The 11,949-nt window shown below is 41.7% G+C and overlaps 1 protein-coding gene across 1 annotated transcript; it reads left to right on the top strand.

Annotated features, from left to right (window-relative positions):
* The first annotated feature begins 7,933 nt into the window (after positions 1-7,933).
* Positions 7,934-11,350, top strand: LOC110930698 (methyl-CpG-binding domain-containing protein 5). Its single transcript, XM_022174049.2, has 3 exons — positions 7,934-8,300; positions 10,738-10,854; positions 10,942-11,350. Exons 1-3 carry the CDS (start codon positions 8,004-8,006, stop codon positions 11,170-11,172), a joined length of 645 nt encoding a protein of 214 aa, XP_022029741.1. The 5' UTR covers positions 7,934-8,003; the 3' UTR covers positions 11,173-11,350.
* The last annotated feature ends 599 nt before the right edge of the window (positions 11,351-11,949 follow it).

The following is an 11,949-nucleotide window of genomic DNA, read 5'->3' as shown; positions in this document are numbered from 1 at the left end:
TTATCTGAACCAGGATGTACTGAGTAGCGAGACTTATGTGCTTCATCCATTACCAGCTCGTGTAAGTTTCCATAATGTGGGACCCAAATGCGTCCTGTTACGTAGTAAACGCCGTCTTCCTTTTGTTCTAATCATTGCCTTGAACCGCGTAAGGCTTCAACCCTGACGTTTTCTGGTTTCAATGCTTCTACCTGAGCATCTCGTATATGTGCAGGAAGATGAGACTGGATAGTAAGTTGTAATGCTCGTACGCGTCTAGGCGTAGTGTCCTTTCGACTGAGGGCGTCAGCCACAACATTGGCTTTACCTGGATGGTATTTGATGGCACATTCGTAATCATTTAGTAGTTCAACCCATCGACGTTGACGCATGTTCAATTCCTTCTTCTTGAAGATATGCTCGAGACTCCTGTGATCGGTGTATATGGTGCACTTGGTACCGTACAGGTAGTGTCGCCATATCTTAAGCGCGAAAACAACAGCTCACAGCTCTAAATAGTGCGTAGTATAGTTTCGTTCATGAACCTTGAGTTGGCGCGAAGCATAAGCAATGACCTTGTCACGCTGCATTAACACACATCCAAGACCGTGAATGGATGCGTCGCAATAAACCACAAAATTGTCCCTGCCCTCTGGCAATGAAAGAATAGGTGCGCTGTAGAGCCTGTCTTTCAGGTGCTGAAAAGCGGTTTCCTGAGTACTACCCCAACGGTAGGTGACACCCTTCTGTGTCAGTAGTGTAAGCGGCTGCGCAATTTTCGAGAAGTCTTTGATAAACCTTCTATAGTAACCTGCCAAACCCAAGAATTGGCGAAGTTCCGTTGGTGTACGCGGTGCAGGCCAGTTTTTAATCGAATCTACCTTGGATGGATCAACATGAATCCCATCCTTGTTTACCACGTGGCCTAGAAAGTGGACTTCACGAAGCCAGAAGTCGCATTTCGAAAACTTGGCGTACAGTTGTTCCGCTCGAAGGAGTTCCAAAATAAGTCGCAGATGTTGCTCGTGCTCCTCCTGACTCTTGGAATAGATCAGGATGTCGTCGATGAAGACAATCACAAACTTGTCTAGGTAAGGTTTGCACACTCTGTTCATAAGATCCATGAAGACTGCAGGCGCGTTTGTTAATCTGAATGGCATAACTAGGAACTCGTAGTGGCCGTAGCGAGTTCTGAATGCTGTTTTGGAGATGTCCTCATCCCGGACTCTCAGTTGATGGTAGCATGACCTCAGATCTGTCTTCGAATAATAGCTCGACCCTTGCAATTGGTCGAACAGGTCGTCGATGCGTGGAAGAGGATAGCGATTCTTCACGGTCACCTTGTTGAGTTCACGGTAGTCAATGCACATCCTGAAGGTACCGTCTTTCTTTTTCACAAATAGTACTGGAGCTCCCCAAGGCGATGAGCTAGGACGAATGAAACCCTTATCCAAGAGTTCTTGCAGCTGTTTGGATAGTTCTTCCAGTTCTGATGGGGCTAATCAATACGGTGCACGAGCTATTGGTGCTGCTCCTGGAGCTAGCTCGATCTGGAATTCGACCTGGCGATGAGGCGGTAGCCCAGGTAAATCTTCAGGAAACACCTGAGGAAAGTCGCGTACTACTGGAATGTGCTCCAATCTCTTCTCTTTCGTTGATGCGTCAGTAACAAGCGCTAAAATAGCGGTGTGGCCCTTTCGCAAACACTTCTGGGCCTTAAGAAAGGAAATGATGCCTACCACAACACCACTTTTGTCGCCTTGGATCACGAGAGGTTCCTGATCGGAACGAGGGATACGAACAATCTTCTCTTTGCATAAAATCTCTGCTCGCTGTTGGGATAACTAATCCATCCCAATGACGATGTCGAAACTACCCAGAACTATAGGGATAAGATCGATAGAAAAGGTCTGACCAGCTAAAACGATGTTACAACCCCTGACTATGTGTGTGGCTTCTAAACTCTTACCATTAGATAACTCTACAACATGCTTGGTGTTTAAAGGAGTTGGTGTACGTTTAAGCATTTGACTACCTTTTAAAGACACATAACTGGTATCCGCACCTGAATCAAATAATACAGTAACATAAAAGTCGTCGAGAAGGAACTTACCCATCACTACGTTAGGATCATTCCTTGCATTACCCTGACCCAGCACGAACGCTCGACCCCTAGCGCCGTTGTTATCATTGTTTCCCCCGTTATTGTTCCCATTGCCCTGATTATTGTTGTTGTTGTTCTGGTTCTGGTTTAACTGGGGGCAGTCTCGCTTGAAGTGGCCTTCAGCACCACACTGATAGCATCCCCTGTTGCCCCGCTGCTGTTGTTGCCGCTGGTTTCGTGGAGCTGGTGGTTGTTGTTGCTGGTTCTGATTCGCAGGTTGTGAGCTCCTGCAATCCTTAGCTTCATGACCCATCTTGAGACACCTTTGGCAACGACCCTTGTTGCACTGGCCGTTGTGGTGCTTGTTGCAAGTGTTGCACCTCGGAAGGTTTCCTCGATATCCACCCTGCCTTTGACTACCAGAAGGTTGCTGACTAGGACTCTGGTAGTTATCAACCTTTCGCTGCTGCGACTAGGATTGAACTGCTGTCGAACCCTTGCTGGAATCCCCATCCCATTTCCGCTTGTTGTCACTGGAAGTAGCAGAAGTAGTAGCATTAGTAGCACCGATACGTTTAGGCAGCCTGTTCTGTTCCACTGCCTGGTCCGTGAGGCGATAAGCAAGACGTGTAATATCCTGGATATTATCAAGGTTGGCCGATGTCACATGGCTTTGAATTTCTGGGGCTAGCCCTTTGAGATACAACTCAATACGCTTGATAGGAGGGTCCACCATAGTTGGACACAGGATGGCCAGCTCGTTTGACCTTTTAGTATACGCCTCTATCTCTGACCCGGTCATCTTCAGGTTAAAGAACTCCATTTCCAACTTGTGGATGTGATCACGAGTACAGTATTCCCGCTTGATCAGTTCCTTGAAATCGTTCCATGGGGTGGCATTGGCAGCCGCCAACCCCAGCATCTGAACCTGCGCATTCCACCAAGTCAGTGCAATGCCTTCGAGAGTACCAGTGGCATACTTCACCCTTCATGCCTCAGGGCATTCACACATTTCGAAGACGGACTCGAGCTTCTCGAACCAATGGAGGAGTCCAACTGCTCCTTCTGTGCCACTGAAAGTGCTAGGACGGCAGTCCATGAAAGTTTTGAAGGTGCATACAGGTAGCTGAGCATGTTGACCTGTTGTGTATAAGAACAGGACAAGGTTTAACACAAGAATTGGTTTAGGAGTGTAGGATCTAAAGATCCTAGAGTGAGTTTGCGACTGCAGGGTATACCTCCTGCTTGTGCGGCTGCAAGTGCCGCAACAACTTGTTCGTTAATCAGAGCCGTCAACTGGGCTTGAGTCATGTTAACGCGTCCACTCATGATCTTCATATCAAAGGGAACATAAGTGAGAGAGGTTCGCGAAAAGTGCGATGACAGAAGACAGTAAGCACACAAGTGTTTTCAAGCAATAGTGGTTATGTGTATCTAAGCATACCATGAGCAAAGTTCTATGTAATCTAGCAAGTAGGCAATAAAACATATACCATATCACCTAGAATGTTGAGTCTTGCACGTGGAGCGAAGCGTCGTTGTGGATCATTGAGCACTGTATAGGTTATAGTCTGGTTTTAACAAAAACTTTTCCCTTATTAAAACCAAGTTCTCTATAACCAATGGCTCTGATACCAATCATATTGAACAAAATCCACACGCGGAGTATCACCGCTTGGAGGCGTGACATGACCAGGATCAAGCCACCAATCATATTGAACAATAGTAAAAGTAATTCAACCAAACAATATGAAAGGTGATTCCAAATCAAAAGTATAGTTTCAATGTTTAGCGGAAGCATAAATGTAAAACCCAACGTAAGTAATAAGTTTGAAATGTCATAAATGTTTAACATGGCATCCACGATCCATGTCCACAACGACCGCGCCTCCCAGTGCAAGCTCCACGAGTACCTATTGGCCTGCAAGGCATGTAACAACGAGTCAACAACAAAGTTGAGCGAGTTCACATTTGGTTGTTTAGTTATTGTATTCATTTCGTAAACCGTATGTTTATTTAGTAAACCATGTATCGTATATACTTGTATCGCGGCCCCCCAGGCATGTTTACGAAGATTAGTGGGAGTTTCCCATGTATTCTAGACTAGTTGTATTTGTATCGCGGCCCTCCAGGCATGTGTGCGAAGATTAGTATTCGTATCGCGACCATTCCAGGCATGTGTGCGAAGATTAGTATTCGTATCGCGGCCATTCTAGGCATGTGTGCGAAGATTAGTGGGGACTTCCCATGTGTTACTAGTCTAACTGTATCTATAAGTGACCTTTCCTTAACGAGGTCAGTGGTACGTATTTTCAGTAACGATAAAAGTACAAGTAATCATTCAATCCCATTCCCAACCCCGGGAATCCCATGCCTTGGTAAGAGTGTGAACTCACCTTGGTTTGCTCGGCAGATACACAGAAAGGTTACTTGAGTTATAAGTGGTCAACCACGTCCTAACATGGTTACCATACAAGTCAGGACTAGGTTCAAGTAATGCACGTATGATTACACATAAACTAACAGGTTTCGAGCACGTATGGATCATGGCAAACACGTTAACAGTCATGAAACAATTCCAACTTGTGTGATTCATCAAAGAAACCCAAATAATACCCAGCCCAACATGTTGTGCGATCCACAACATGTTGTGCGATCCAACATAAACCCGGCCCAACAATATAGACAGTCCAACAACATACTCGGCCCAAATAATAACAAGTAGGAATCTTGTGCGATCCGGATGACTTGTGCGATCCGAATGGGTTGTGCGATTGTGGTTTGGGCTTTGAGGCCCAATTAACATAATAAAGTCCAACAGTGTGTGTGGCCCAAGACTTGTGCGACCGACACGGTCTTGTGCGATCCACAGGTCTTGTGTGATCATGAAGTCCTACGTTGTACATAGTGCCTTATTTACTTGTACCCTTGTTGTGCGATTGTTTTGTGCGACTGGTCTTGTGCGATCAGATCAGATTCCTATGTGATCTGATCTTGTGCGACCGAGAGGGACCTTGTGTGATTCGTTTTCTTATCATACGGAATTTATGGAAATCAGTAATATACTCCCTTGAATCATGCAATCAGTTACTCAATTTCCATTTACTTAATTATGAACCGACAATCAACAGTTTCCAATCATATAATTGATCGATCAAACAAGAGCTTTTAGCATCAAATCTCTATGAACCCTAATCATGATTCAAGCTTGAACAACATCTTAAAACATTCAGTTTTAAGGCTTTCAACACCATAATCAAACCATCCGAAATACAGAAACGTAACAGCCGACTTACATCTAATCGGTTCTAGATCATCATCATACAAATCCGATTTATATGAACATTATCAATTACACATGTGAGCCGATTACTATGAACACAAGGATTTAACAGTTTATATATATCATGCTCAATCCCAAGATATCACTAAATCATCATGAAAAGCATATATATATATATATATATATCACACATCATGCAACATACCATCAATTAACAACAAAACACCAAAACACTAACCGGATTAAATGATTGGAACAAGGAAGACCTCGGGTGAGCAAGGGGGCTGCCGTCGGCTTCGAGAGAGAGGGGGAGAGGTATTAGGGTTTGGTGTGTGTTTTAAGTGTTGTGCGAATGACAAGACAAACAAACCCCTAAAAGGATTATGTGCCAGATTATATAGTATCGTGACCGAAACCCCAAATAGGCTGTCCCTTCGGTTCGAGTTCAAGAGGAATGGGCCGAACCCAAACTTAGGTTTCCCTTTTGATTCGAGTACAAGATGTGCGGCCCAACAGGGCTTGTGCGATCGGTTCGAATTATATACTACATACATTCGCTTCACATCATCACATAACATTACATTCAATTAATCATTCAGGTTCACATAATCACATAAGGCTCAAACAATCACATAAGGTTCAAACGAGTTACACTAAGTACAAAGAGAGGTTTGAAATACGAGTTGTCACAATTTTGGAGGCTCGTAAGGCACAAATTCGGGCCAAATATATGTAGTTTTTTTAAGTATGTTGCCTTTTTTTCTAGTATGGTATGTTTTTTTTTCTAGAATGTAATGTTTTTTTTTTTGACTTTGTAGTTTTTTTTATGAAATTATGTTTTTATTTTTTATTTTGTAGTTATTAAAATTGTCATTTAATTTAAAAAAATTAATCTTTAAATAAATAATTACTTAATCATTACACGGGGCTCCATCCACACCCTCCAAATTAAGGGGGGGGAATGATAAAGCCCATTTGCTGACATGGCGGTGACATGGATCCTACATGGGATGATAAAGCCCCTTGGGGCTCCATCCACACCTCATAGCCTAAGGTGGATCATATGTGACGCTGGCATGACCTGATAAAGCCTCTAGAGGCTCCAACCACACCCTCCAGCCTTAATAACAATATATAAAAACTAAACCACTAGGCTAGACCAACCACATATATAAAAGGGAAAATTACAGCAGTAGACTTTGACCAAGGCAATTTACAAAAATAGCCATTTGACCAGGCATAAAAAAGCCCGATCACGCTCCCCCATCCCAGTGAACCGTCAATTTTATGCACCTTCAATCCAGCCACAACCAAGCGGACACGTGTCCTCCTAGCTGAATGGGCTTTATGCCGCTACCTCTCAAGCCGAGCCGCTTCATGCCCAAGCCGAGCCGCTTCGCTCAATCTCTGATTTATGCCGCATTGTGGTACTGCCAAGCCATGCCGTTTCATGGCCAAGCCGAGCCGCTTCGCCCCATCCCGAGCCGCTACACGCTGGATCTAAGCCGCTTCAGCATTGCCACCTACCCCAAGTCGTTTCATTTGAATTTTATGACCTTTCAACACATGCCCAAGCCTTTACATGTGTTTTTTATGTATAATTTCGTAACTATATATATATATATAACATCTGGATTTTGCACACATGTGTTTTTTGTCTTCTCGTTTTCTTTGTTTGAATACAATAAATGGTGATAGCACACAGGAGGAGGGCTTCACAAGCCGTTCAGAGCGCCTCAATTTCACCAACTCCGGATCCTCATTCTACGAGAAAATAAAATATATAAAGACTAAACAGTTCGAAAAAATATATTTTCAAAAATTTCATGAGTTTATAACTTACAATATCTTCTTGCATTAAGTTGTCGGTTGGCACACGATAACTATTATCGTAGAATTCAAACGCGTCAGCTACACCCTAAAATTTTTAAATTTATTGAATTAATGCTTATTATGAAAGATTTATAAAAATTATAAATTAAAAAAATATAAGTATTACCTTATCAGTAAAGTTAACTTCTGGCATGGAAAATGGAGTACTAGCAGGAACCAGCCGAACACACTGTAAAACCGCCGATAAATTTTGATATTTTTTTTTAAAAAATACTACTGAAATTTAACAAGAGTTTTGAAAATTTAACACCATAAATCTCAAGGTCATGAAAGGTCATGGCTTGTACTTGTAGCGGCTCAGCTTGGCCTTGAAAGGTCATGGCCTGTACTTGTGGTAAACATATATATACACAAAAACATAGCGGCTCGGCTTGGCCTTGAAAGGTCATGGCTTGTACTTGTAGCGGCTTGGCTAGCTTGTGGGGCAGGGGGCGAAGCGGCTCGGCTCGGGCATGAAGCGGCTCGGCTTGAGAGGTAGCGGCATAAAGCCCATTCTGCTAGAAGGACACGTGTCCACTTGGTTGTGGCTGGATTGAAGGTGCATAAAAATGACGGTTCATTGGGATGGGGAGCGTGACCAGGCTTTTTTATGCCTGGTCAAATGGCTATTTTTGAAAATTGTCTCTTGGTCAAAGGGCTACAGATGTAATTTTCCCTATATAAAAACTCACCACTAGTCTAGACCAACCCAACCCTCACCCCCAACCCCCAATCGCATCCCCTCGGTATTCACAACCCACTTTCATGTCCAATCCCGAACACCTTCCGGCCGACGCCGACCACCCAACTCCGACCATAACCCCATCGGAGCCCGAAGACCCGCCTGCCACACCCGACCCACTTCTGGGATCCGGATCTTTCATCGATCCAACCAACGGAGCACATCAGAGCGCCTCAAAGGAACCCCAGAGCGCCTCAAAGGAACCAACGAACCCTGACGATCTTCTTCAGAAGTATCCTAGACCCTCATGGCTGCCTGATGATTGGCAAATGACTTTAAAGAAACGAACTTCTGGAGCCACTGAAGGCACTGTTGACAGGGTCGGTAATTAATTATATGTTATTGAAGTATGCTAGTTTTTGTTTAAAGTTTGTGTTTTTGTTGGGGTGTGTTTGTTGTGGATACATGTTATGGAATTATAGGTTTTGATTGTTTTATATGGTATGTGTATGTATGTAGCCATTTAGGTTAAGGTTGATATAAAGAACACATAATTAGTTTGTTCGAGTCTGCTGTCTGGTTTAGGGTTTGGGGTTTAGGGTTTATTTTTCAGGGTTTAGCTTTAAGGGATTTAGGTTTTTTTTTTTTTTTTTTTTTTTTTTTTTTTTTTTTTTTTAATGAGGTGATTATGCTACATTGGAAAAATTTGTGTTTTTTGGTCTGTTACTGATGGTGTTTGTCAGCGGTCACCTGTTTTCGACTTTTCGTTTTGTATGTAGTTTTTTCGTATATTTTCTATTACTTGAAGGCTGAAGCTTTAGCATTTTTATAGAATTTTGTAGGGCTTGTTACGACTGTAAACGCCGCGATTTAGTAGTAACTTGCACAAGCCTTTTGTGTTTGATAAAAATCGAGGAAAGTTGTTTAAATATGCAAAGTCTGGTAGCCTAATTGATGGACCGGGATGGCGGGATCTGTTGTGTTTGACACTGCGGTTGTGACACGCTTTTCGAAATAGAGTCGTCGTATATTAATTAATCATGTGAAACTTTTTCATGGCGTAGATTTGTTAGGATTTGGTTTGGACTTTGGATTAATATTAGTTGGTTAGGGATGTGATGGATATGGTGAGTATATAAGAAAAGATAGCATATATTTAGCTAAATAAGTGATACCTTATATGAAAGTAGGATCTTATAAACAGTTGACCCTTTTACCTTTAAATTTTCCGGATTTTGATCGTTTCAGGGTAAAGAAAACGCCTATCAACATTAATTTCCCTTTTAACAAAATTGGATTAACATTAACCTCGGTTAAGTAACCTAACGCGCTTTGCATGTGATGGCATATGGGGCTCGTTTTTTTGTTTTCTATGTCTCGATGATCCACCGGAGTTAGGGGAAATTTGGTTTAACTTAATAAACTGAATTTAAAAGGTATTTAGGTTGTCGGGTTTGGGTTTTTGTTTACGCGCTATTAGTGTTGGGTCGTATAAATTTTTTGGAAGGTTTATATGGAAGCTTTTGTTAATTTTAATGAAGCATATATACATATATGTAAATGCTACTTAGTTTACATCTTTGATTTATTGGATAACTGTGTTTTGGAATACACATAAATTGTTGTTTAATGCTAACCTGGTATTTGTTAAATTTTAAATGATGTTAGTATATATATATATGTATACAAATATACGCACATTGCTGTTTAATGCCGAATTCATAAGTTCGATTGAGGTTGTTCTTGCTTCATTCGATGGTGGAGAACATTGGTGTGTTGGTGAGTCGAGGCTCTCATCGACCTCATCTTCATTGGAAAACCTAATTGTCATTTAAATCACAGCCGTATGCCTATTTGAACTCAAATCTGTCGTTGGTGATTAATTGCATGGTGAAGGTGGTGATATGCGTCGTAGGTGGCAATGTTCTTGTATCGTGATTCGTGTGTATGTTGTCAAAAGCGCAAAAAGCGCGCGCCTAGGCGCCCGGGCGCAGCGAGGCGCACCTATTGCGCCTGGTGGTAGCCTAGGCGTAAAAATGGGATTTTTTTGAAAAAACGGTGCTGAGGCGCAAAAAGCGCGCGCCTAGGCGCAAAAAATGTTGTTGAGGCGCAGGGGAAAAGGTAAAACAGCACAAATGACCATTAAAAACGAAACCGAGTGCGTGCAAAACTGCCTCACGCGTGCAAAACTATTAGCTACATGATCTTAAATGGCATATATAATAGTTTTTTTAATTTTATATGTGGAATCTTATTTATTATCAAAGCATAACATATTTTTTATATTTTTTTTCTCTATGTGCGCTTTTCTTAAAAAAGCCCACGCTTTTTTTGCGCCTTGCACCTAGGCTCCGGGCGAGACCGATGCGCCTCGCCTGCGCCTTGCGTCTTTGACAACATAGTGTGTATGTATAACTAACTAGAGGAGATGTTGGCGTTAAAGGGAAATGGTCAGAGAAGACGAAGACGATATTGAAGATGTATAGGTAGACGATCGAGAACTTTCCATTGAGAGCTAGAAGACGAAGAGAAATGACCAAAATGCCCTTATGTGCAATACACTTGACGTTACTAAACTAGGTCAATCTAATTTCATTTAGGGGAGGAACAATGTCGAAACTCCAAGTTTATGTTGTTTCTACTTTCATCTAACATATGTGCAAGTCCAAAAATGGTCCGTCAGCTTTTCTTTTACATGTTTGTGGAATAAATGACGAATCTTATCGAGACTCTAGCTTTCATATTTCCATTTATACATCTTGGCAATAAGTCGATATTTCTATTCTAATAAAGTTATATTGCATGTGGTTTGAACAGTACTATATTGCGCCATCTGGCCATCGTCTGCGGTCAAAGAATGAAGTGTTGACTTTTCTCGAAACAGGGAGCAAGCGAAAGAAGCCATCAACTCCAACCGCAAGTTCTGATGACGCTGTAAGCTAATTGAAATATTTTTATAATTATACGGCAATGAATGATGTTTCGGTTGATATTTATACGCAATGATGTTTTTTTTTTCAGAGCGCTAAGGGTTCTACTCCTACGCCCCAAACTAAAAAAAAGAAGACGACTGCTAGGAAAAAAGTTCATGCGGCTTTCACATTTGATTTCAAGAATCCGCCAGAAAAAGTTAGTTGGTGCCTGAGCTATGCAACTGACGATGTTTGGTCTCCGAGTATTGGCGACTGGACAATACCGGTTGCTACTAAGCAAGAGTGGGCTGCTGTTTTCAATCATGTATCTCAAAGTTAGTGAAATCAAAAGTGGGCTGCTGCTGGTACAAGTAGTTACAAATAGACTTAGTGAAATCAAACAGGCAAAGGTTTGGAGTCATCTTTTTTTTTTTTTTTGGTTGTTTGGATTGATAACTAATTGGTAAAAGGTGAGTTGTTGACTTCATCCAACATGGTTGTTTGATGTTTTTTTTTCATGGGTTGTTTTTTTTCTTCTTAGTTATTGATATATGATAACTTTATTAGATGTTTTGAGTAGAGGTGTAAACAAGCCCAGAGGCTCGAGAGTTACTCGTTATCGACTCGCTTAAAAGCTCGAACGAGCCAAGTTTTAAAGAACCCGAGCCTGAAATAGAGCCCGTTTAGTTATCGGGCAGAGCTCGAGCCTGAAATACAGCTCGGCTCGAGCTATTTTGAGAATCTCAAATGAGCTAAAAGCTCGCTCGAGCTTGCTTGAATATTACTTACGCAAAGCCAAAGTTCTCTAATGTTATCATCACTATAATTATATTATATAGAAAAAAAAACTAAAATTTTGTTTGGACTTTCGCGAGCCTAAATGAGCTTTGTATTTTAGTCTCGGGCTCGTTAAGGCTCGGCTCATTGGAGCTTTTAACCGAGCGGATAACAAGTACACCCCTACAAATAGGTAGTTTTAATTAGCAATCTCAAAACATTCCTGTATTTTGTTTTGTTTTGTTTTTTTTTTTTTTTTTTTAAAAAAGCCAAACGTCAAATTTCTTTAATTTCATTTTGTGTTTGTTTATACCTTTTTTCTAAAGGCTAAAGCCTAAAC

This window comes from Helianthus annuus, chromosome 3 (genome assembly GCF_002127325.2).
Source record: "Helianthus annuus cultivar XRQ/B chromosome 3, HanXRQr2.0-SUNRISE, whole genome shotgun sequence".
Taxonomy (NCBI): domain Eukaryota; kingdom Viridiplantae; phylum Streptophyta; class Magnoliopsida; order Asterales; family Asteraceae; genus Helianthus; species Helianthus annuus.
The sequence above is the reverse complement of the archived record's forward strand: the minus strand, read 5'-3'. Positions and strand labels throughout refer to the sequence as shown.

Excerpts from the sequence above, each read along its gene's own strand:
- LOC110930698 (XM_022174049.2), top strand. The coding sequence starts at position 8,004 with ATGTCCAATCCCGAACACCTTCCGGCCGACGCCGACCACCCAACTCCG. Across the intron at positions 8,301-10,737 it reads CTGAAGGCACTGTTGACAGG|TACTATATTGCGCCATCTGG; the intron begins GTCGGTAATTAA and ends TGGTTTGAACAG. Across the intron at positions 10,855-10,941 it reads CCGCAAGTTCTGATGACGCT|AGCGCTAAGGGTTCTACTCC; the intron begins GTAAGCTAATTG and ends TTTTTTTTTCAG.